Raw genomic sequence first — 27,680 nt, forward strand, 5'->3', positions numbered from 1 at the left:
TCCTTTGTTTCTCTATTCCGCTAGGTACGGTATATTAACTTTATGTCTAGAGGCGAGGCGGTCATTGAACTGTCAAAACTTTTTTTAAACGAAGATGTGACAGATGTTTTTAGTCTACCGACGATACGCGGTTAGAACTTAATATGCAATTGCTTTGAACTCATAAAAGTTTGCAGACAAAATACAGAGTATAAGAGTTCAGTTGCCGAGAGTTATAACGATGAATTCATAACACTGTGTCTTTTCATTAGTTCAAAACATTACGGTGCGAGCATTTTGCACATCGCTCCTACACTCAGAGGTCGCTGGTTTTGTCATTTTGACTATAGTTAACGTTGAGTTGGAAAAATAAAGAGCATTTCTAACTATTTAAGTAATCTGTGATATCACTTTGATTAAATTGATTTATGTTTATTTTGTTATAGTAATAAATGATGATCCGGTAATCCTCTGATCAATGTAAATCAACACTGAAATCTTTGTTAAGTTGTAGAAGACTACAACTCAACAAAGATTATTTTGCTTTAGTAAAAAAATGCAAGTCCATATTTTCTCGAATTTCTTAAAGATGTTTTGATTTTTTCACATTTTTTTTTGTAAGTAAATAGTTAATCTTCTCATAAGTATATCTTCTTCTTATATATAAAAATGGATTTCCAAATGTGTTAGTCGCGCTAAAACTCGAAAACGGCTTAACGGATTGGGCTGATTTTAGTCTTAAAATATTCGTAGAAGTCTAGGGAAGGTTTTAACTTTTAAAGTGACACGAAGTTCACCGGGACAGCTAGTATTCTATAAAACATTCCTACAGCTGTACTTCTATAATGAGTCGGGAAGTAGATTAAAAGCTGGACTGAAAATTCTGGCGAAAGCTGGTGGCGTCGGGCGTCATACTACTTTGCATACTGCAAAATTCGCTAAATAGTGGAAATAATCGACATTATATTATGGGAACAACACTTTTCATTTTACCCACAACACATTAATACACAAGAACAATAATTATAATTGCCTAATATTGCTTCCGGCCCTTTGAAAATCACTGTCTAATGAAATATAGTCTCGAGTCTGGCTATATTTTAGTTGGACGAGAGTTAAACCCAGTTTGAAAATATGTATGAAAAATTATTCATATTTGACGCGGATGAAGTCGTGGGCAATAGTTAGTGAGAAATATATATCCAACAGATTAATATACCCTTTCTACGCCTGTTTGTTAAGGATAGCTCCATAAAGTGACGTTAATTACTATTGATTTTGTGAACATAAGATGTAAAAATAAATATACTAAAATAATCGTAGCTCAGCTCCGATATTACTTAGAACAATTTTTATTACTAATATATGCTTCTCTAATGTAGTGCTACAAAATAGTTATGGTTTTATCCCTGGCCGCTGGAAAAAAAATGACGCCACAGGTCCATACAAAGTTACCCAATGCCCTTTAATTGTTAACTGAATATTTGTTTCGTTAAGAATTTAAGGAAAGCATTTGATGTTTATAAAATACTTGGAATATCGGGCTATATAGAGAAATTCGCAATTTTAACTAATTTCAATTATTTCAAGCAATTTATATTTTATGAACCGGTGTTTCTCGCAATTTTGTGCACGAAGAAGTCATATTTATCATCGGGATTTAAAAAGTTGTAATGCAAATATTTTGACGTTAATAATGATTTTTAAATTGACTATTAAAAAACACAAACTGCAAAATTATGACCACAATCAATTAAGTTCATTGCTCATCAAAGTTACATTTAAAGGGGGATCAAAGTTACATTTAAAGGGGCCGTCAAACTCAAACTCAAAATTTTTTATTCAGATTTCTTTTTTCAAATATTCTCTGAACGACGGGTCTATACTGGTGCCTACCACCGGTTCGGGAACTGACCCGGCGAGAAGAATCTCTATATTAGGTATATTGTGTTCTTTCCAAGATATTCTGTCTTCGTGCCATTCTAGATTAACTTAGCGAAGAGGTAGATGTTTTATTAGTATGGATGGTGAGTTTGTACTTATAAATTCTCCCTTACAAAAGTCTCAGACAATATTATAATTTGCAGTCGCCTTTGAGTAATAAAAATAAAGTTAACTTTATTTCCTTGCATTTGTAATGTAGCGCACAAAGGCAGTGACATTTTCTCATTCATTTACGTAATATAACTCAAAGTACTATAATTGGTACTATTGAAATAGAATACAGCAGTGTTTTTCAACCTTTTTAATAATGCGACTCTTTTGGAGTAGGTACTAGCCCGAAGATTTTTAGAGATCCTTGGTTTAGAACCTAAGCTTAAGTTAGCTGGTACCGACTTAAAATGAAGATTTGAGTACAGAAACAGTTGAGATTTAGAAAAAGACACCAATATAAAATAAGAATTACCTATATATTAGTATTTTTTGGTTCATTGCGAATATTTATATTGTTTTTACCTTGGAAGTCGAATTCAATTTTTTTTTAATAATAATTATGTGGAATCATTTTTTTACTCTTTCTCTTCTATAGTATTTTTTATTCGTAGCAAACTACACTGAAAGCGAGTACTACTTTTAACTGCACTCATTTTTTTACATTACCTTCAACGTTTTTATTTAATTGTTTGATCGTCTATTGGGGTCGGAATATATTAACTTAAGTAAGGCTTCAGAGCGAGCGTTGACCGAGTTAAGTGAATTTGTGCTGATGAAAGTGGAATGTGCAACACGAGTCCCATATGAAAAAAACATACAATATTTACTTTAAACAAAATATTTTAGTGTTATTAACTTTTACTTTTTGGTGCCAAGTGGCATTGAGGGTCTGCTCAAATTTTAAAGAAAGTTAATGCCCGTTTTTACCAATCGCACTCAACTTTAAGTGTCTCCTAGCAGCCATTAGGTTACATATTTCAAGGCTTATGTTGTTCGTCCTAAGACCTTGAGGCCTAAAAATTTAGGTGACCCTTAAGCATTGTTGAAATGGACTTTAAAATATTGTAAGCGAACAGTTTAGGGAGCGATTGGTAAAAACGAGCATCACTATTATCGCTGTTCTTATATTTTCAACAGAAACAGGCCTGTAATTTTGGAAGCATTAGGTATTCGACCATTTTTGTGATTTAGAATATGGGCAAGTAATATCAGAGAAGTTGATTCCTAATCAGATGACGGACCTAAGTAATTTGGTCGCGTTAAGTCAAACCGGATCGATCCGACCATCGACCGATCACAGCAATGAATTGACATAAGCCGACCACATGACGTAGGTCCATCAACTGCCTAGGAATCAATTTCCTCGATGGTACTAAAACTTACCCCAATTTCGAAGGTCTTGGTGGGATCGCAGAGCTTGTCCACGCAACCGAAGTGGTTGACACCAGCTGACACACAGCAGCCCCTCACATCTGGCAGCTTCGGGGCCGCGGCCACCTTCGTGTTCCTCATCTTCCCAGGAGTTAACGTTAAGGTTCTGCCAATCAAAGATAAAGTTGTGCAAAAGTCTGATTGTAGAGAAATTCCCTTCCAAGAGTACCTCCCAAAAATGAGTATGTTTCTACCAGCCTGGTTTTTTTTTTGGAAGGAAGGGGAAAGCAGCAACGAATAAATAACTGGCACAATTTACAGCACATTATTATGTCGAACTAAAAGTCACAACTGCTTTGCACTTATTTATATTATCCCCTTTGGACCACTTACTTCCTTAAAAGATCATGAGAAAATGATGACAGAGCTAAATTCGGGTATACACATTTCCGTCTGCAACTGAAGTCACAGGGAGTATTTCATAAGTTTCCTAATAACAACATTCTCTTGTGATGCTCAGGGAGAATCGCAATGTCATCCAGGAATATTAATTACATCAAGTTCAACCCTCACCGGTCGATATTCAGCAAACATCGTGATTGATCGATAATTAATTGATCTCGATTAGAAGTTTCTAATCCATTAATCAAGAACTTAATCTGATACCAGGTGGACAGATGACCTGCGAAAGGTCACAGGTATAAGCATCATGGGCGTCTAGGAACCCATGGAGGAGGGGAGTGGACCAAGCAGGCCTATGTCCTTTAGTGTGCGTTTGCATATGCTTATGGCTGTCTTATGTCTGTAAAAATACACACGAACAAATCATACAGAAAAGAAGAGTTGTTTGGTGTGACAACCCTCACCCTCCTGCCAATAGAACTATTTTGCTTTTGTAGTAGAAAGTATTTCTTCAACTATGATAAACTTGCTGGTCGAAAGAAAATCAGGTCTTACCTGATAGCATAGCTGGGGAGGCTGGATCCGTGAATATTGTATGACGTGACGGTCACTTCGTACATCGTGAATGGTAGGAGATCATTTACAATCAGCGAGGATTTGTTCGCTGGGACCTTAATCACCATTGGCTGGCTGATCTTCGACGTGTTATTCTTCAATGAGCTCTCAGAGGTATCCATCATGTGGGCATCAAAGGACCTGAGAGCGGTGATATTGACTACGTATTCGGTGACCGAATCTAGGTTCTGTGTGGGTGGGTTCCAGGTTACGTTTAGTTGCTTCTCATTTAGTGCATCCACTTCGACGTCTTCGGGTGGACTTGGAAGCAGTTCTGAAAATATGTGAATTTCTTAAAACTATACATATTATGTGTTTTTTTTTAATTTATTTTGTATACAAACCATAAAGTTAATATACCTAGCGGAATAGAGAAACAAAGGCCTGAGCACAGTATAGCAATATGACATATGCTATACTGTGGCCTGAGTTTCGTTTGACAGCCCGAGATTGTTGCTTTATTCCGCTAGGTACCTATATTAACTTTATGGTACAAACACAAAAAAGAAAAACAAAGATTTTACAAATTGGCTACCTAACCGCTTCAAGAGGTTTCTTTTAAATAACCAAATTTTGCGTTTATTTAGGGAACTTATTCTGATTTTATGTCCGCTTTGATCAATGACAAAAATGAGTTTAATTTTTAACCGACTTCAAAAAAAGAAGGTTATCAATTCGACGCGTATGTGGTAATATTTCCAGAACTGCCCAGTTTTTTTATATCTTCTTATATATAAAATTCTCGTGTCACAATGTTAGGCCGCGTACTCCTCCGAAACGGCTTTACTGATTTTAACCAAATTTTATATGCATTTTCAGTAGGTCTGAGAATTGGCTACTGGGTACTTTTTATATTGATAAGTGCATATTTTGTTGAATAAATAATAGTAAATTATTACAACTCGAGACTGGCAGCGATTGTTTGTGCGACGGGATAGCGATCGACGTTGCCATGGTGATATACTTATTTAGTCACTTCAATAAAATAATACGGGCGAAATACCTACTTTATATGGCAAAGAAACGTTTGCTGGGACAGCTAGTGTTGTTCTATAACAGTTTCTGAACAAATGTGGCAAAGTTCAAAAGTGTATGTAATATTATGTATGTATGTTTTTATTTTTGTGCACGCATATCTCCGGAACTACAAGTCCGATTTAAGTGATTCTTTTTTTATTGTACCAGGTATTGTTCAACTTAAGGAATACTGCAAGTTTCATCAAAATCGGTTCAGTAGTTTTTGAGATAGGGAATTTTAATTCTTAATTACGTACAATTTGAAGTCGGTTTCATCTTTTTAAAATACAATTTTCTTGCGATGTTATCATACTTTCATTGTAATATTCTGCTAGTTTAATAAACAAAGGAAATCTCCAGTCTCCACCAATAAAATGCTGTAACAAAACCGTATTTCCTAACAAAGTCCAGAGGGACCTTACCGATGCCTTCGACGATACACGCCAAAGTTTTCTCCATGTAGGTCGCGCAGGAGTAATGCGTCTTTATGTTGTCGGTGACAGGGGTGAATTCCCCGCGGCAGACGTCCTGGCATATGTCCGGGACGTGTTCCTGCATGCAGCACGGCACGTGGTTCCGGCCGTCCGCCATGCACCTGGGGACAAAGTTTTGGTAAGTTATAGAAACATGTTCCAGGAGGCCTACAACGAAAACGTTTTGAGACTCGAACGAATCGGAATGCCGCGTCCTGCTCGAACAAACGTGAAATGACGTTGTTAGAGCAGAACAAGACAATTTGATTCGATCAAGTCTCAAAACGGTTTCATTGTACGACCCCTGTTCCAGATGTATTGTTATTCTTATTCATTAATGTCACATTAAAACAGTACAATATTTTTATTTTTATGAAATAAGGGGGCAAACGAGCAACTTCCGTCGCCCATGGACACTCGCAGCATCAGAAGAGCTGCAGGTGCGTTGCCGGCCTTTTAAGAGGGAATAGGGTAATAGGGGAGGGTAGGGATGGGAAGGGAAGGGAATAGGGGAGGGTAGGGAACGGAATAGGGTAGGGGATTGGGCGTCCGGTAAACTCACTCACTCGGTGAAACACAGCGTAAGCGCTGTTTCACGCCGGTTTTCTGTGAAAACGTGCTATTTCTCCGGTCGAGCCGGCCCATTCGTGCCGAAGCATGGCTCTCCCACGTCATGTATTTATTTGCATTACCATGCATAATGCATGGTAATGCAAATAAATACATGGTGTGGTTTCTACATATTTAAGACATCGTTACGTATGGATTCCGACGAAAGAGACTTATTTCAAATTCAAAGTATCAAAAGTACTAATTGATGGTACTTTTAAGAGTTTAGCGAAAACTTAGTTCAAGACTAAGAATTTGTTTATATTTTTCATTATTCATTTGAATTGATTAATTGCTTCCACTTGTAATAGTTTTGCGACTAAACTAATGATTCTACAGAAGCGTCCTGTGTACGTAATTTATTTCTTTCTTAATTAACGAAGGCGACATGGCTGAAGTCATTACGAAAAGTAGAACTAATTAAATATCCTAGTACCTACGAATAATAAAAACTAAGGAAAAGTAACTCCGTCAAAAAACATGCTCCACAATTATACTTGTCAAAAATGTGTACCTTAGGTACACATTTCAATACATTTGCAATATTTAGGTGACCTTGAGCGGTACTAGGCTGACGTTACATGACAGATCAAAAGGAACCAAATTTAAAACGGTAATAGTATGGGAGTTACGATTCCTTAGTTTTTATTATTCGTAGCAGCTAGTACCCATTTTCTTCTTTGGGTTATCCATATAAATATTTTTAATGCGAAAATGTTATGAATGTGAAAGTCTGACTGTATGTTTGTACCTCTTTAATTACGAGACAAATTTTGATGATATTTAGCATGAAGATTCTTTTAGTCCCGGAAAAGGACACACGATAGTTTTTAACTCTGAAAAAATACAGTTCCCGCATCATAAACGAATTTCGATGTTTCGGTCTTATGAGTCTACTTACTTGACTATAGCCGGAAAATCTGGTTGGCAAGCTTCGGGATCTTGTCCCGTTCCTTCCAGAATGGTCTGTATGCTGCAGAAGCCCAGGCAGCCCTTGGAGACGTTGGAGCTGATGCAGCAGTTGGTGTAATTGTGAGATATGGCAGTCGCTGAGAGGGTTGGCGTGTTGGCGGAGTAGGAGTCCGTCGAGTTCTGATTCTCTGGTGGTGTGAGTCCTCTTGAGATTACTGGAAAAGAGAGGTGTTTTACTGTCGATTCTGCTTCAAGTACATTCTTCAAGCTGATACAACAAACCTTCAAGAAGAGAACGTATTCCCTCTTAAAAGGCCGGCAACGCACCTGCAGCTCTTCTAATGTTGCAAATGTCCATGGGCGACGGTAGTTGCTTTCCATCAGGTGACCCGTTTGCTCGTTTGCCTCCTTATTTTGTAAGAAAAGCTGATATTGTGACAATACCGCTACTGCCATACGCGGTACTATCACTGACTAAAATTAAACCTATTAATACAGTAACTGGACGGTATAAAATATCACAATTATACAGTGATATCCATCGCCAGAATCCAAAGTAAATCAGCACATCTTAGAAAGGGAAAATTCCGAGCTACTCCCCAGATCGATTTTAATAAAACTTATATTTTTTTTATGATATAAGGGGGCAAACGAGCAAACGGGTCACCTGATGGAAAGCAACTTCCGTCGCCCATAGACACTCGCAGCATCAGAAGAGCTGCAGGTGCGTTGCCAGCCTTTTAATAGGGAATAGGGAAATATGAGAGGGTCGGGAAGGGAAGGGAATAGGGGAGGGTATGGAAGGGAATAGGGTAGGGGATTGGGCCTCCGGTAAACTCACTCACTCGGCGAAACACATCGCAAGCGCTGTTTCACGCCGGTTTTCTGTGAGGACGTGGTATTTCTCCGGTCGAGCCGGCCCATTCGTGCCGAAGCATGGCTCTCCCACGTACAAAATACTTAGCAATAATCAACATACAGAAACCACAAGAATAGACGCAGGGTGCGTTTAACTTCGGCAAAATGTGCCATTCTTACAAAATGTTAATCCTGTGACCAATACTACCTACCTACCTACCAATACTAACCATTTAACCTATGGAAGCTCCTGACGGGGGGTTCGGTGTTGAGCTCGCACATGTACAGGCCGGAGTCTGACGGCTTCACCGACTTGATGACCAGCGCCCACACGTCGCCGCCCTTCGCGATGCCAGGACCTTGGAGGGGTTCTTCAGCTACGAACAAAAGAAAGGTTTTGGATGAAACTCATCATTTTTCATCATTTGGATCAAACAATAATTAGATCATTGTTACTCATAGAATAAAATTAATTAATCTAGCAAAGTTGTAGATAGTGTAAAGTGGTTTGTCCGTTTAGATTCCATGTAAGTTAGAGACAAATGAAGCTAATGTAACTATTACAGAAAAATAAGCTTCTTTAATTTAGCTTGCAAATAAAATCTGACTATTATATTTTGTACGCAAACTTATCCATAAGCAATAATTAACCCTAGAAATAACAGAAACAAAATTTAAACAGCAATACAGCAAAAAAATGTTTGTTTACGTTTAGACCATAAAGTAAATATACCTAGCGGAATAGAGAAACAAATGCCTGAGCAAGCGAGATGTCACTATCAGTAACACTGCGTGCTAAAAAGAGACGTGTGATACATGACAGCAGCACTCTTTTTTTGACGTCCAATCGGCACGTGCCGCACGTTGACAATTTAATCTCATAGAAATCATGTTCAATCATGCTTGTGTAAGTGTATACGTACACATAATATTTTTGCACACAGATGAAACCAATTTCGGTTTCGTTTGACAGCTCGAGATTGTTGCTTTATTCCGCTAGGTATATTAACTATATGGTTTAGACTTTACGTCTCTACTTTCACAGTGAACTATTTATAAAAGTATGATAACTATTTTGTTACACGACCTGTAGAAAAAAACATTACTCACTATCATCATGCAGCACCCTGACTCGCTCGTCTCTCGTGACCCTGACCCCTCCTGCCGTTAGCAGCTGGAGATCCCTGGCCCTCTTCCACAGCACCGGCTTGCCCCTCGCCCCCATCACCACGCACGTGAGGAGGGCGTCCTCCCCACTCCTTACAGCTACACCCCCCGAGGGCGCCCGCATGTAGGCCCCCTTGGGTTCGTCATCGTCTTGCGCGCTCGTGGACACTTCTGCTGTTTCGTCGCTTGGTTCTGGAACAAATGTATTTCTTAAGTTCAATTTGGCATGGGATTAAACGACGTGATGTCACTGTCTACTTTGTGCTACTGTGTATACAATAAGTATGCGTATAATCTCGTATAATAAAGAATTGGAATTTGAAGAATTTGAAATCGTGTTTAAGGTGGCGACTAACCCAAAATTTTCGATTATACAATTCATTTTTATACTTGAAATAAGCCCCGAATTGTTTCATTTTCTAAAATTAGATATTACTTCATATTTCCAAAAATTCGATCTGAGCAAAAACACATAATCTTAAAATTTTCTCGATAGAAAAAAATCACAATTAATATGCATCTAATTTTCATGAATTTTTCATTTTTTGCCATAACCGTGCATTGAACTAAGTTAATATTTTAACACATTGTAAGTATAAAATTCTATCATTGAAAAACAGACCAAGCGGATTCTTAAAATGTTGTATATATCGAGTTATTGAGGAAAAACTAATTTGGCGATGAATCCGCGTCGTCCTTTTTCACCTGGCATATGAAAGACGGGCGTGAGTGTAAAGAGAGAAGGTTTTGATTTTTTGGGTTAGTCGCCCTCTTAATTAGAGTCAGGTTTCAATTCAGTTTGAAATTTAACTTCATGATCCCAAAGGAAATCATTAATCTGCTTTATGAAGCCTGTGTGTGTGTAAAGTTCAAGACGTATAAGGACCATAAAACATTGCCATAGTACGTTGATGCCTATATTTTTTGCATTTTTATCAATTTCTCATTTTTTTCTACACACATGACACAACTAACGCGGTTTCTCCATCGCGTTTTCGATATAATATAGGGCGTTTTAGATTTTGGCAGCTTTTGTTTATTTCGTATCATCAGTGTGCAAAACTTTAAACGTTAAATAAATGCTTTCTAGAGGCTGTATTGTTAAATAAATTATTAGAGTATTTAGAGTGCTTTCAAGGCTTTCTGAATACTTTAGTACAATGAGTCAAGACGCCCCGGGTACATTATTTAAAGACGTCTACTTTAAGATCCACGTAATCCAGGGAAAGTTTCGTGTAGTCAGGTTATTTAGTCAAGTTGCATCCGATAGTAAATTAGGGACTAAACGACGCTGACTCCGTTGGCCAAAATTCGTTTATCGCGTGACAACTGTACATTTTTGGGGGTAAAAACTGTGTTATTTTCGGGACTAAAAGTGTCTGCTTACCAAATTTCCTAAAAAATAACTATTCTATTGTATTCCTCAAAAGCGGTTCAGCGATTTAAGCCTGAAGATTAACAGACATACGAATTACGAACACACACTTTTACATATTAGTATCTATGGATATGCCATATTCTCAAGTGCCATAATATTACTATATCACCGATGTGTCATGTTTTAATGTTAAGTTCCATAAAATTTTGATATCTAACTTCATAGTCAATATTATCGAAAGCAAGTTGTCTAAGTACCCTGAGGTCTTGTGCAAATATTAGCCGAAAATCTATTTGAGTTGTCTGCTAAGTTAAAGTCTCAGCGTAAAACTTAAACTTAAGTTCTTTACCTAATGTAATTAAATCTTGTTTGATTCTTACCGTGCAGATAACTTTATGAAATGAAGGTATATTATATAAGTATTATAAATTATATATTTCAAATGTATGTATTTAAGACTACATACTATAAATTAAAAAGTGATTGTCAATTTATTACTACTAGCTATTTGGCCGAGCTTCGCTCGGTATTCGATAAAACACGAATAAAATGACATTTTATAAAAATGATTCCTAGCTAGATCGATTTATGGCCGCCGAAACCCCCTATATACTAAATTTTATGAAAATCTTTGGAGCCGATTCCGAGATTCCAATTATATATTTTTTTTCTATGTCATTTTCCTATGTCCTTTCCAGGCAGTCACTTTATCTCCATACCCAGCAATATCGGTTCAGCGGTAGCAGACAGATAGACAGACAGACAGACACACTTTTGTAATAATATAAGTATGAATGGAAGTATGGATTCCACATGTTGTGTGAATTGTGACACTTGTTTCTCACCTTGTATTATAATGATTTTTGTATAATTATTTTGTTAGAAATTAACGGTCTTGCCATGAAATATTTAAACATCTATTGAACAGTTGTTTTTCAGACCATTTTGCACTGAATTTTTCTCTAATCATAATCAATTTGCGGAAATCCATAGCTTAAAATTTAGTATACGTTTTGCAATATTCCGCGAAATTAACGTCAACAAGTAAGTGTACGCTGTACTGTACGCACTACGCATGCCTATATTGCGTACACACTCACTCATTTAATTACAGGTTGAGGTTTATTTTGCGGAATATTGCTAAAAATAATAACATACCAAAATTTAATAATTATTATATCTTATGAAATAATAAAAACAGCTATGAACATGTCCCTAAGGCATAATTTTGGGATTGGGAAAGTTTAACACCGTAGGGGATACAACAAAAACAATCTAAAGACCGCTAGTAAAGTGAACTATGGCATTGTATGTCATGGGCAATATAGATGACGAGCTTCTGCCCGCGGCTTCGCTCGCGTTAAAAAGTATTATTATATACAAACTTTCATCCCCTATTTTAACCCCTTGGGGTTGGAATTTATCAAAATCCTTTCTTAGCGGATGCCTACGTCATCTACCTGCATGCCAAATTACAGCCCGATCCATCCAGTGGTTTGGGCTGTGCGTTGATAGATCACTATGTCAATCAGTCAGTCAGTCACCTTTGAGTTTTATAGATATAGATTATACAACTCTCCACGTTCAAAATCACACTACGAGTAATATTATAAAGGCGAAAGTTGTGACTTTGTAAGTTTGTTACTTTTTCACGCCTTAACAGCTGAAGCGATTTTAATAACATTTGGTATGGAGTTAGCTGATCCCCTGGATTAACACATAAGGCAACTTTTTACCGTGGGGAATTATCACAATTTATTTTCTCTAAAAACTGCAGGTAACATCGCGGGACGCGGGGCACAACTCAGCTAGCAAATTAATATAATTATTATGTCTTATAAATATGGCTGGTTGAATAAATTTAGACTTATTCAATCGGCCAACACGAAATGAAAATTTGGTGACAGTCACAATATATCATTTCAAGATAATTCACAAGTTTACAAGTCTAAAATTTAATTATTATCTTTAACATTAAATTGAAAAAAAAATATTATTAAAACCTTTATGTTTCCGCAGATTAAACCAAGCACAGTTACCAACAATTGTTACTTATTGAGGTCTGAAAGCGTCTCGGGGAAGAGGTACGTGATTCCGTGAATATAAATATGAATGTGTGAGGTCGACTGTTGGGCGGGCGGGAAGGGAAGGGGGCGGGCGGGGGTGGGGATGACTCATGAATACCGTGAAGCGCCACAATCAAACCAATTGGTGACCTGCCCTTTCCGATCGTAAGATTTCCTATTATTTTTTGAACCTAGCTAAAAAATGTTAAATTACATAATATTTTGACCGCGTTGTTTGTAGAGTTGAGAGGATTATGTTCTTCAACATAGGGCCTGTGGGTCTACTATGAAACCGTTTTGAGACTCAAACAATCGGACGAGAATGCCGCGTCCTGCTCTAACAACGTCATTTCACGTTTGTTACAGTAGGACGCGGCATTCTCATACGATTGTTTGAGTCTCAAAACAGTTTCATGGTACAAGGCCAGCGGGGCTAAAATGGTCGCTTTGAAGAATCATATTATGATTCATTTTTTGAAAATCGCAAAATGCAAGTCTGCTTGCAATTCATGTCTACTAATTTGTACTAATTTGACATTCGTCAGTTTGACAGTTTTGACAATTCATTTGCTGAATTGATTGAGAGGAATTGCTAAATATGACCATTTTAGCCCCGCTGATTACACCTACCGAGTAGAGTGGCGAGACAGTGCCCTCGGCCGAGCACTTGTTATGAGGGCATTATCTAGACTCTATAGTCACTCTATGTCTAATACCAACCTAAAAGGTGGCACCCATAAGCTAGTGATGAGCAAAATTGGTTTTGGTCTTTGTTTTGCTTTTTTTGCATAAACAAGACAAAGATCGCAAGACCAAGCCCAATTTTGCTTATCACTACAGTAGCTTCTAATTAAGTTCTAACGCCAGTTTTTCTCGCCTGATTCTGTAGTGATTACCTATATAGTAATTATAGCCTATTATTTCTTTCGCTGAACATACGAAAAACAAAACAGTTTTTGCTGAAAAAAAATATTTCGCTGCCAATTTGGTACGCCACATTTAAATTCAAGTTGGCACACACGACAGCCTGGATAAAGGAATCAACGAAAATTGACTGCCCGCCGCGCTTATTGAATCAATGCAATATAAAAATACCCAATTCCCTTCCGAATGGAGTGAACCAATTTGAAAACATGGATGAAGTGGGTAACTAACATTTTGGAATGTTCGTTTTTGGCATAAATTGAAGTTTAATCCCCAATTTCACCAACGTTTGTTTGTATTAACAGCTTGTTAAAATGTCATTTCTTCTCTTTCATTCATAAGAAAAACGAAAGAGGTAACTTGATACTTTTTTGCGCATTAACTTTAACAGTCGTTGATGAAATTGGGCCTAAAGATCAGAAAAATGGTTTGAAATCAAAAAGTGTATTTTATGTATAGCTAGATATTATATTAAATATATAATATTGAATAAGTTGGTAAGTTAAAATTTTTTTCATATTACTTATAAGGGAAAAAATGAGTAATTATCCTCATTTTATAAAATGCTAGTTACCTACTGCATCCCCTCACGTCTTCAATTTATTCTCATCCTTGTAGGAGTTTTAATATTCTATTTTATGGTAACGGTCTTAGGATATACTGGGGTGTGTTAATAAAATATAGCGGTACTTTTTTGTCCTTGTTTATTCAGTGAATTAGACAGGGATAGCGGCATAAATAAAGGTAATGGACACTTCACACGCTATGTAGCCCATTAGTCAAGACTAGGCTCCTCGCGAGGATAAAATAAAAATCAATGTGTGTGTCCTTTGCAGTTTTGGATAAAATGTTTCTTTGATGTAGTGAAATTGCTTTGCATACAATATCTTTACAGCTTTAAGATTGCTCGGCAAAATGGAAGAGGAAGGCTTTGGCATGAGTCTCGCTATTGGTTGATCAGAGATCACACGGGCCCGTATTGGTATATCGCAATATATCGGTGACACGTTATGAGTTGAAATATTGATAACATTATATATGCGCCTAAAGTCCATAGCCCCTTTGCCGAGCGAGCGATCTAAAACCTGTACGCATATCATATTTTGTTTAACTAATAAGAAAGTTTTGAAAATTATTTATAAGCTACGTTTTTAAGACATCGTAGATCACTGACGATGGACGAAGAATAACAATTAATTTATTGGATGCTTTCAAAGGATTTTACAGTTGAAGTTTAATTTGCAAAGATGTTATTTAAACATTTTAAACAAGATAACAAGTTAGGCCCAATTTCACCAACGACTGTTAAAGTTAACGCTCGAATTAGTATCACGTTACCTCTTTCGTTTTTCTTATGAATGAAAGAGAAGACTTGACATTTTAACAAGCTGTTAGCACTAACAGACGTTGGTGAAATTGGGGCTAAGTGTCGTGAACTGACAAATGATTTATTATTAGACTAGCTTATACCCGCGGCTTCACTCGCGTTAAGAAGTATTATTATATACTCTTTCATCCCCTATTTTATGCCCTTAAGGCTGGAATTGATCAAAATCCTTTCTTAACGGATGCCTACGTCATAACATCTACCTGCATGCCAAATTTCAACTCGATCTGTCCTGTGTCAGTGCCACAATGAATAACAACCGTGGCGCTGACACAGGATCGAATCGTGAGTTTCTAGGACGCGACGTTGTCGTAGCGTGTATCGTGGCTCGTTACGATGTCGCGACGTAGTTTTTTACAATGCTCGTCGTATGCCCACGACGCGACGTCGCATCGCGAAACAACGCGCATCGTGTTACGACACGACGTCGTGTTGTGTTTATGTGTCCCTTACTCCGCTGCTCCGAAATTCGTCTACTCCAGTCTCTTACAGTATCTTCAAGTTAAATATCATCTGAATCGTTTCAGCCGCCTAAGCGGAAGGGGTAACAAACAGACAGACAGAAAAACACACTTTCGCATCCATACTAATATTATAAACGGGGGAAAGTGTGTCTGTCTGTTGCCTCTTCACGCCCAAACCACTGAACCAATTTTGCTGAAATTTGGTATGGATATACATAGAGTCTCGGGAAAGGGCATAGGATACTTTTCATCCCGGAAAAATGTACGGTTCCCGCGCGATCAATGAATTTTGGCGCAACGGAGTTGCGGGCGTCATCTAGTTTATAATAATATTTGTATATAGCTACGCCTGGTGTTGCGAAATTCTTACGGTATATAGGGTATGTAATTTTTTAGTGTTCCTGAAACAGAGTTCACGAATTTGTCCATACAATAATACTGAAACTGAACTAAAGAACTGCTAGTTTCACATTGGACTCTATTCAAGAGATACACACTGTATAAGTGTATACTATAGTTATTTCAACATGTATATAAGTATATAAATAGAATATGTCCAAACTCAAAAAGGATTCTCAAATTCTTTCGTCGCGGGCCGATGCTATCGCATTCTTTGTAGACGCCAACAGCTTTGATGTATCCGACACTATTGATACAAATTACAACAAAGGACTGACGTATCGTTCAAAAGATTCGCAAAGGAAATCCGTCGCTCGTGGACCGTACACTTGGGATGAAAGAATGTAACAGACAGAAGTTCAAGGTATATTCTGTGCCCAAACGAGCAAAGTATCAGATTAAGGATGTTGCCTAATATCACCTATATTTTTGTTTGACGTTAAAATTAAGTTTACGGCACAAGAACCGTACATTTTCCGGGATAAAAAAATATCCTTAAGGAGTGAGCACACTGAGACAGGCCGTGCCGGGGCTCAGCGTGCCGGGGCTCATCGCAAAAATCCGCCTCCATACAATTTGTATGGACGCGTATCGCACACTGTGTCGGGGCGCAGCGGATTTTCGCTTCCGTACAAATTGTATGGAGGCGGATTTTTGCGATGAGCCTCGGCACGCTGAGCCCCGGCACGGCCCGTCTCAGTGTGCTCACTCCTTTAGTCCTATCCCAAAGCTTAAAGTATCTCCATGTCCATCTAAATTACTTCAGGTCTTTGATTGTTAAGAGCTATGAAATACCAGACACATTTTCGCATTCATAAGATTAGTATGGATACACATGGATGGATGGATGGATAAATATTGTAACAATTTCTACAATAGTCCACGAGGCTTTTCGTCAATACACCAAAACGTACCTATATAAACAAAATGTAACTAGATGGACAGATGTATACAAGGTGTAACAAAACTAAGTGATATGGGGTGTGTATGTGTTCCTTGTAGTGAGTTCACTGTGAAAGTAGCAGCGCTGAAAGACCAATTTTTTTTCACTTTTATATGGGGAAACTCGTGACGCTTGGCCGCATGTATGGGCGTACAAAAGTGAAAAAAGAATGTGGTCTTTCAGCGCTGCTACTTTCGCGTTAAACTCTCTTCAAGGAACACACATAAATATTTTCTATCCCAGTCCACAGGGCTTTCGTCATGACAAAACACCAAAAAATCGACACAAAATCCTCAGGAAGCCAATATCGTTATCACATGACTGGGGAAGTTATATTCAAGTTGCGAACGACGCGGGCCCAAGTGTATTGATATTTTTTCGATACCTCAATCATGCCCGGGGGGATTCTAGTGATTTCCATCCTCTTAATCCAATAGAAGTGGAGATTTTATGGTGTTTTCTTTACACGTGGGAGAGCCATGCTTCGGCACGAATGGGCCGGCTAGACCGGAGTTCACGTTCCACGTTCTCACAGAAAACCGGTGTGAAACAGCGCTTCCGCTGTGTTTTACCGGAGGCCCAATCCCCTAACCCATTCCTTTATATCAAATAAGTTTTTAGTAACTTACTTTGATATAAAGAGGGCGCTTGATGATGATATTCCAAAAACTAAATTGTAAATAATGTAGTCACGCTTACACAACATTTCTAAAGTTCCAAATCCAACTTTTGTTTTTAGTAACTCCTTTTAGTATTTTAACTTAGGCAATCTTAAGATGAGGTCTTAAATTCTTGGAGCCTAAAAGCCTAAAATTCCAAGGCTGACAAATATTCCATTAAGGGCGTTTCACTTGAGTTATGTAATTAAGTAATTCACAAATTATTCTGGAATGGGCGATTCCCCTTCGGTGGGACACTAAGATAAACATTATTTCGGGTTGTCTAAATAAATTTAAATTTATACATCGTGGCGAAATGGCTTAATGGGATTTTTGGCTTCTGCTTTGACTGTAAAATGTGTCCTTGTTAGTGTTCCGTATATAAAGAGTTAAAACGGGTCCCGTAAGCCTTAGACCTTCAGGAAGGACGTTTGTCCGCCTGTCTGTCTGTTCCAACTTCCAACCAATATTTTTATAGATCATAAATAATGTATAACTACTAAAAATAGAGTAAAATAAATACATTTAGAGATGTAGTTCTCCCATAATTATAAGGACGTGGTTTCAGGCTTTTTGTTTATAAAGAGCGCGACATAGCTAGACCGATAACGACATGAGAAAATCATATTATTTTCAGTTTTTAATCACGATAACAAAACTTTTTTCCTGAGTATTTTTGCGTTTCATTTGCAAGTAACATAGTTTCAAGTGAAAAACGGATTCAATTTTATGTTTTAGGCTTAAAAAACATCCATATACTAAAATTATAAATGCGAAAGCGCGTCTATCTAAATATATAAAACTCAAAGGTGACTGACTGACTGACTGACATAGTGATCTATCAACGCACAGCCCAAACCACTGGACCGTTCGGGCTGAAATTTGGCATGCAGGTAGATGTTATGACGTAGGCATCCGCTAAGAAAGGATTTTGATAAATTCCACCCCTTTTTTTTCGTTGGGGGAATGCTTTTACGCATTCTCGAGGAGGACCACCGAGGTATGTGGGACTCCCCGGGGCGGACGGAAGACGCACCCGGGACTACCCACTAAAACCCCAACGGTGTTCCTGCTCCTGAAGGTGGGACTACGGGAAACGCGTGATACACGACCGCAGCCCCACCACCTCTGCCTCACCTGAGGCTCAACTAGTGGATACACCATTCCACATTAATCCGCGACGACGCACTGGAACACCTAGTGCATCGTGGCCTACCCGGGATAAATTCCACCCCTAAGGGGATAAAATAGGGGATGGAAGATTGTATATATATAAAAATGGATTTTCAAATGTGTTAGTCGCGCTAAAACTCGAAAACGGCTGAATGAATTGGCCTAATTTTAGTCTTAAAATATTCGTAGAAGTCCAGGGAAGGTTTTAAAGTGCCACGAAGTTCACCGGGACAGCTAGTAATATTATAATAATACTGATTTTAACGCGAGCGAAGCCGCAGGAAAAAGCTAGTCTGTCTATATGTCTGTTACCTCTTCACGCCCAAACTGCTCAACCGATTTTACTGAAATGTGGTATGGGAAATACTTTGAGTCAGGACTTAAAGTATGTCTTTTTTTTTTATCTCGGAAAATGTACCTCTAGTCTATTCATTGAGCAAAAAGCAATATTGTAACGAGGCGGAAACACAATCGACACAACCGAAAAGTTTGTCGACTGTTCGACAGCCAATTAAATAATAATTACCGAGAGCGCTGAAGCCGTTGGTTTTTTACGGTCGAGGAAATCAATGACAACTCAAGGTAAATTATCTCAATTATTAACGTTAACGCCTCTAGTCCACCGACGCTGCGAACTGTGAAACAGCGGCGAACAGTTTTAAGGTACGAGCACAGTTTGTCGGCGCGTGCCGGGGCGGATCGGGGCTCAGGGGCTCAGCGCAGCGCAAAATGCGCTATAGCACACTATTGCCGGGTCGGGTCGCATCGCATTGACGGGTTTTAACGCTCACTGTGCCGGGGCGTGCCGGGGCGGGTTGTCGCGCAATGCATTGACGGATTTTGAGCCGAGGCTTGTCGGGCCGTGTCGCATTGACGGAAATCTGCCGAGCAAAAATCCGCGCCGATGCGCCCCGGAACAGTGTGCGATACGCGCATCCGCTTCCATACAAATTTTATGGAGGCGGATTTTTGCGATGTCCCGGCACGGTCCGTCTCAGTGTGCTCACTCCTTTACTGTCTCATCCGCCGCCCGACATGCGTTATATTGCATCTCGCTCTATTGCTGTTTCGCATTGGTTTCGCAGATATTTCGCAGTAAATAGAAAAGTTAGTTATATTAGTTAGGTGTGTATAAGTGTCTAAACACACTATGCCGAAGTTCCGCGGCGGAAATTCCGCATGATTACGTCAGCAATGTCAATATCGCGATGTGGTGCCGCCTTACCAACAATAATTGGTATCTAATATTAAGCAAAGGTCGGAGCAGAGGGCGCTACTAGCAGTAATAATCCGACCAAAAACCACTTACCTCCATTATACTAGTACGCTGGACTTTTTGAAGATTTAGTTCCCTTCCCCCGCATTGGGGGCGCTGATTCCGCTTCAAATAGGCACAAAAATAGCTGTCATTTCAAAGGGTATCATAAGTCCAGCGTACTTGTATAATGGAGGTCAGTGTCAAATGCATATACATTATAACGCGACGGAATTTCAGCATGGTATGTCATCAGTAATTAAAAATACATTGCAGGTGGAATCAAACCGAACTTCCGCCGCGGAAATTCGGCATAGTATGTATAGACACTTAATATACTTAATACAAAACAAATGAAAAAGCTTCAATAGCAGCGCACGGAAATTGTATATTTTCTCGGGACTCAATCTATCTTCATGCCAAATTTCAGCAAAATCGGTTAACGGTTTAAGCTTGAAGAGGTAGACAGACAGACATACACATTTTCGCATACATACTTACTAATGTTACAAATGCGAAAGTGTGTCTGTCTGTCTGTCTGTCTGTTACGTATTCACGCCCAAACCGCTGAACCGATTTTGGTAAAATTTGGCATGGAGATACCTTGAGTCCCGGGAAAGGACAAAGGATACTTTTTGTCCCGGAAAAATGTAGGGTCCCGCGCGATAAACGAGTTTTGGCGCAACGGAGATGCGGGCATCATCTAGTTTATAATATTATTAGGTATTATTAGCAGAAATAACACTTTTCAAAGCGTACTGCCAAACTTTTTATACGGCGAATCTGTGAATACACAAAAAAGTATAAATAAAATTAGGGTACAATATAACAATGGCTTTAGAATACTGTTGGGAGTGCCACGATTCTGCTCAGCATCGGGTATGTTTGCAAATGAGCATACTGATGACTTTTATGCAATCATAAGAATAAAGACATGGTCCTTGCTGAGCAGACTGCGATCGAGTACGAATGGTATTCTAAAGATGCTGGCTGAAAAATATGACTCGTCGATACTAGAACACCATTTAAGGGTTCTAGTTAGGAAATAAATGTTACTCAAAACTAATAAAATACTACTCACTAACCTAGTTTTTAAGATATTTGTTACTAACAATTTGGGCCTTAGTAGCTCTCAATAAAGAATTTATTATTATTATTATTAGGTACGGTACATGGTCATGGTGCTGTCGCTGATGATTGTCACCGAGTTTAGAATGAAAGTCACGTAGAGGCAATATTTATTACGCCCCAAAGGTTTCTTATTTCGGCTGCCGCTTAAAGGCTTACCTCAGTCCGCACTGAAAACATAATATATGGCACCCCGTCTATAAAACATAATATTATAATCTTTTAAGAGGAGTCCACACCGCCATTTTTCCATACAAACGTTGTCCCCTGTTTCCTCCCTGGATAATGCCGATAGAGTTATGATCTTTTTCCTGAATATCTATGGCCACTATTAGCATGTCCCTATGTTTTCTTTTTTTTTCATAATTTTATTATTAAAAAAGATAAGGACGTCCAAAAACCCAAAAAATGGCCAGATTTTCCTCTGTGTTCAAACACCCAGAAAACAAAACTGGCTAGAATATACAAAAAAATAAAACATAGGGACACAGCTCAAGCCTTGCTTTAATTCCTAATGAAAAAAGTACTTAAATCGGTTAAGTTTTGGAGAAGGAATCAGCGGACAACGAATCGAAGATTATCTGTTCTTTTATTAGAACTCTTATTGTCCCTATCGCGCTCTGCGGTGGGAGACTTGAGATTGTTGAGACAGCAATACATTTTCAAATACCTATTTTCAATTTCTCTCGCTCTTGGTGTATCCTCTTAACCCCAAATTATATTAAGAAATTTAAAAACAGCCACCAACTCAATACACTTTTAAGAGAGTTTCAGGAATCATAAATCAGAATACAAAAAATAATTAAACCATAAAATAATCTGCGTGGGCGGCAGGCCGTGGGCGGTGGGTATGGACTGTGGGTGTTGTGAGGTGAGGAAAAAAAATAAAAAAAAGAAGGTTCAGCGACTTTAATTTTTTTCATTGGTTCAAGGATAATCTATATATATATATATATATATATATATATATATATATATATATATATATATATATATATATATATATATATATATATATATATATATATATATATATATATATATATATATATATATATATATATATTTATATAAATGGATTTTCAAATGTGTTAGTCGCGCTAAAACTCGAAAACGGCTGGACGGATTGGGCTGATTTTTGTCTTAAAATATTTGTAGAAGTCCAGGGAAGGTTTTAAAGTGACACGAAGTTCACCGGGACAGCTAGTTATTATTATTTTAATGTGGTTCAGCTGTGTTGGCTTTTTTTGACGCGAGATTAGTTAGTATGTAATTACAAAAAAAAATATGGAAGGTACCTACCGAAAACAATTATTCCTGATTTAATTAATTTGCCTTTTTTTAATAAACGCCGGCAAACCCTTCCTACCACTCGAACGATTTGAAATTTTTTTTGGGTGCACAGAAAGTACAGAGCAACTATTTGGAAAAAATTAAAGTCGCTGAACCTACATTTTTCCCACTACACCAACACCCACCACCCATGGCCTGCCAGCACGCAGATTATCAAAAAAGGTTGTTCAGTTTTAATACAGCTGAAGCCACATGACCGATTTGGTCACCAGCTCTCCGTCGATTACTAAGACCCAATTTCACCAACCTCTGTTTGTTAAATCCTAACAAGGCATTACTTAACGGACCTTGGAAAATTAAACTGTTAAAATACTTATGTCCCACAGTAAAAATTTAACAGCGGATTAGTAAATGCAATGTTAAGTGAACAACGAGTGAACAACAATCAATTCGTTCATTCTTGTTATGAGGCGACGAAATTGCAATGTACAAGATTAATACGACATGTTTGCTGCAATGTGTCACTTTCTTCCTTATTAGTATAATAGTAGACTAGCTATTTGACCGAGCTTTGCTCGGTATTCGATAAAACACGAATTAAATGACATTTTCTAAAAATTATTCCTAGCTAGATCGATTTATGTTACACTACAATAGTTCTTCTTAATTTACCTACCAGGTTAATAATTATTATCTGTCAAAGCTGAAAACATGAACAAACTTTTATTTACATATTTCGGTTTGGTAATTTTGATACAAGTTAGTATATTTGCAATGTCAAGGAAAATCCGAAGGCTGAATTTTTGGCAAAGTGAAAATAAATAATTATTCATAACTATGAAAATAATTAATAATAAGGACGTAGCAGAAACATGGCGGAAAGACTCAAAAGTCAAAACAGATTCTTTTATTGATATTGCATATTATTGTCTTTGAAAGTTGTTATTTTGACTCATATAACTATTTAACGGACCTCCATACCAGGAATTAAATTTAACACCGTGTTAGGTGATTTAACATGACATTAGGGCATGATGGAACGCTCGATAGCTCTAAGAGGCCATTAACTGATTTAACAAGTCATTATTTATTTAACATTGCTTGATGAAACTGTGTCTAAGGCTACTAAGGATAATTTTAATAATGTATATGATGAGCTTTAAGCACTCCCACACCTCAACCCTTGAGGAGTTTTATTAGAGCATTTAATGAAACACCCTGTATAATTTACATGCGGTGTGACGTCACGGGATTATATTAATGGATTACTAAGGGCTCAGCTTATTTACAGCCCTTTAATACCCTATGTAGGGTTATAAGGTTATAACCCTGTAACAAAAGTTGCAATGTTTAATTGCTAAAATGGTGCGGTTAAGACAGTAAGTGTAATATGTTTTCACTTTACAGTAAAATAATTGCTTAGTAATTAATAAAGGGATGTAGCCAATAACATTTATGTACCGGGAACTTTATATTTTACCGGGATATAAACTATTCTAAAGCTACTGAAACTCAAAATATCTCCATAGCATTTATACGTGGGAGAGCCATGCTTTGCACGAATGGGCCGGCTCGACCGGAGAAATACCACGTTCTCACAGAAAACCGGCGTGAAACAGCGCTTGCGCTGTGTTTCGCCGAGTGAGTGAGTTTACCGGAGGCCCAATCCCCTACCTTATTCCCTTCCCTACCCTCCCCTATTCCCTTTCCATCCCTACCCTCCCCTATTACCCTATTCCCTCTTAAAAGGCCGGCAACGCACCTGCAGCTCTTCATATGCTGCGAGTGTCCATGGGCGACGGAAGTTGCTTTCCATCAGGTGACCCGTTTGCTCGTTTGCCCTCTTATTTCATTAAAAAAAATACTAATTTTTTTCTGGGTCAGCATACTATTGATAAACTTTCGAATTTAATAATATTAAATATAGAATTATTGCAAGAGTGGAACTGATGATAATGAGTAAATATGACATGAGCAAATAAGCGGTCAATCAGAGATGCACTCCGTTGCATAATTGAAACACAAATTCTAATCAGACGGTACAGAGCAAATGTTGTATCAGCCAGAGATTCGATAAGGGATACAGTACATTTACAGTAGTTAGAATAATTTCCATAATATTATTATAAAGAAAATGTGTCTGTCTATCTGTTCACGTCCAAACAAAATTACAGTTCCCGCGCAATAAACTAATTTTGCCGCGAAAGAGTTGCAAGCGTCATATCGAGTTACTATTTAAATCTCAAACAAGTCTTACTTGAAAGGAGAGAAGACAGTTCTTTTAGAAAATAAAGATTAGTATTTTTAATCATTACACTAGTTTGATTATAAATCATACTAACCAATATTATTTCCTGAATCCTTTCAAGTGAAAGTGTATAATTAATGTCGCATCATTATCCATGTTTCATGAAATTTTAATTAAAACAACAATTACGAAAAGTTCAAACAGCGTTTAAATGTTGCCATTATATTTATTAAGGCCAGAACGTTTATTAAATATTTGGAATAATTTCGAAATTATATTCGAAAAAAGTTTTTCAAAGCTGTTGAAATGGTCATGAAAACAAAAGAACAGAAAACATGTAATACAAGACGGCGCCCGCTATTCAGGTTGCGTAATATATTAATACGTTATTCGTGCAAGAACCGTAAATTTTTCCGGGATAAAAATATCCTATGTCCTTATAGGGGACTCAAAGTATCTCCATACCGAATTTCTCCAAAATCGGTTCATTGGTTTAGGCGTGAAGAGGTAATAGAATAGTCACACTTTTGCATTTATAATATTGTACTATGGATAAGGACGGATTCCCAAAAATATTACACCTAAAGCAGATCGACAGACAGACCGACACACTTTCTCATTTATATTGGTATAGATTTGTGTCTTTTCAAATCTAATTTTCTGTCTAAGCGTCCAATAAGTAAATCCGTCCCATTGTAATTGATTTTGTGAATCGTATAAATTGGTTCTCCATCTAGTTGCGAGCGACGCTAGTGCCTAGTGGCGAGCGATAAGAAATGAAATCTCCTCAGTGACACGGCTTCCAATTCTCTCCTAGCTTATACATACGGCCTTATAGGCTAGAATAATGCTAAATCAATAAAAAAGCGGTACTGACTAGTGAGCAAGCTGATAATGAACAATGGCTAAAAGCACTCTTGATAGTGTCAGGTTTCAAACAAAAAAATCTGGATTCAAATCCACCGAACTCTTTGAATACTACGATGCCATAGACAAACAGTACGTCGGCCTATGTTACTATGTAGCCTGATTTAAATAAATAAATAAAATAAAACAGACACACACACACACACATGCAGAGAGGATACGTTAAACTGAAACCCCCTCTTTTTTCGTCTGGCCTTAATATTTTTTTATAATTCGGTTAAAAACTTTCGAATAACACTACATAATGACTACTGTAGGTGTTAATAGGTAAATGCTTCTCAAGAAACCTCAGAAACCAAATGACCCATAGAATCGTCGAACTGTCTGTCTGTGTGTCACGGGGTATATCCATTAGATATATTTGCGGACACTCCCCGAACCGGCGCTATCGGGATGACGTATTGTCCCCTATTCCGCGTGGGACAGCACACTCATGCTTTCTATTAGTTGGATTTCATCGTCACTGTTTACTTCGTAATCGTACTATTAATATTGTAAATGTGTAAGAGTAGTCTGTCAGAGCTGATCGCACATAATCACATATTTTGTCAGCACCGTACGCCTCGAACGCACCGCATAGAACACGAAATGCGGCGCGTACGGTGCGGACGAATGTGCGAAGTTTCACAATATGATTTCATACAGCGAATTCTAAAATGCGGCACGTTCGGCGCGTGCCCGCGGGTTGGTTTTACAGTGACGCGTCTGCCAGCGCGGTTGGTAAGCGTCGCGGTCCACGAGCGTTGAGTGCCTTAGATCGTTACATAGTAAAATAAACCGCGCGGATGGCCCGCGCGGACGGTGTTTCGGCCGCAGTTTTTTCATTGCGACTATACGAGGTGGTAAACCACGTGGCACTGAACTCGTTTTATAGTTTCGACTGGGTCACTACCCGCGCGGATGGTACGCGGCACTGTAAGACCAGCCTAAAAGTTGAACCGATTTAGTGATGCTTGGAAATGCTTGGAGCCTCGAAAAAGAACTTAAAGCAGTGAGGAGACTGAAGATTTAGAGTAACGAAATTGCCAGCAATGTGTTTTAGTTTTTAATTATAATTTATAAGTAATTGTTTAAAAAGGAACAAAATACATATAATTTAGAAAGTCGAAACAGTTAAGATTAGCAGACAATATTATAATATATTATACTTGACAACTTCCTTGCACCAAAATTCGTTTATTGCGTTTGAACCGTACATTTTTCCGGGATAAAAAGTACTCTATGTCCTTTCTCGGGACTCAAGGTATCTCCATACCAAATTTCAGCAAAATCAGTTCAGCGGTTTAAGCGTGAAGAGGTAACAGACAGACACACTTTCGCATTTATAATACTATGGATCTATGGATATGGATTTTCGGTATTTTCCTAAAACGCTGGTCGAATCATGACGTGGCAATTTAACGCGTGACTTCTGGGTGTTATATCAAATTGCGATTATAGGGTGTAACAAAAACAAGTGATAATACTTTAGGGTGTGTACGTGTTCCTTGTAGAGAGTTCACTGTGAAAGTAGCAGCGCTGAAAGACCAAATTTTTTTTTCACTTTTGTATGGGGAAATTCGTGACGCTCGGGCCCTTGCCCATACAAAAGTGAAAAAAAATTTTCGTCTTTCAGAGCTGCTACTTTCACAGTAAACTCTCTACAAGGAACATGTACACACCCTAAAGTATTATCACTAGTTTTTGTTACACCCTGTATGAATGGATATATTTTAACAGGGGAAAAACATTTCTTTAGACATAATCAAGAATTTTGATTTTGAGTTAGTAATTTCACTCTCAAGCAAGTCATCTAGTAGGATATTACTGCAATGTTTTCACACTGGCGGCACCAGTATAGACAGTGAACAAATAGTTTTGTTCGTTTGACAACGTTTCTGTCAGTATTCTGATATGACGTGTGCAACATGTCGGGTTGGCATTGCGGGGCTAAAATTCCTCTCAATCAATTCAGCAAATGAATTGTCAAAACTGTCAAACTGACAAATGTCAAATTAGTACGGAATTCTACAGATCAACAAGGCTTTTTATGAATATGAGCGCGGGCGCTGCACGTAAAGGAGTACTGTCAAAAATGACGTTTTTGTATGATGGCAGC

General features: G+C 38.0%; 1 protein-coding gene across 5 annotated transcripts in view; it reads right to left on the reverse strand.

Annotated features, from left to right (window-relative positions):
- LOC121735608 (Ig-like and fibronectin type-III domain-containing protein 2) overlaps nucleotides 1-27,680 on the reverse strand; it is a 150,396-nt gene that overhangs the window by 20,708 nt on the left and 102,008 nt on the right. For all 5 annotated transcript variants that reach the window (XM_042126475.1, XM_042126473.1, XM_042126474.1 and 2 more), the window contains 6 exons: nucleotides 9,282-9,530; nucleotides 8,402-8,548; nucleotides 7,303-7,528; nucleotides 5,742-5,914; nucleotides 4,243-4,576; nucleotides 3,298-3,451 (listed from right to left, as the gene is read on the reverse strand). In XM_042126475.1, the coding sequence (XP_041982409.1) occupies nucleotides 3,298-3,451; nucleotides 4,243-4,576; nucleotides 5,742-5,914; nucleotides 7,303-7,528; nucleotides 8,402-8,548; nucleotides 9,282-9,530 (1,283 nt within the window). The remainder of the gene's footprint in view (nucleotides 1-3,297; nucleotides 3,452-4,242; nucleotides 4,577-5,741; nucleotides 5,915-7,302; nucleotides 7,529-8,401; nucleotides 8,549-9,281; nucleotides 9,531-27,680) is intronic.

This window comes from Aricia agestis, chromosome 17 (assembly GCF_905147365.1).
Source record: "Aricia agestis chromosome 17, ilAriAges1.1, whole genome shotgun sequence".
Lineage (NCBI taxonomy): Eukaryota > Metazoa > Arthropoda > Insecta > Lepidoptera > Lycaenidae > Aricia > Aricia agestis.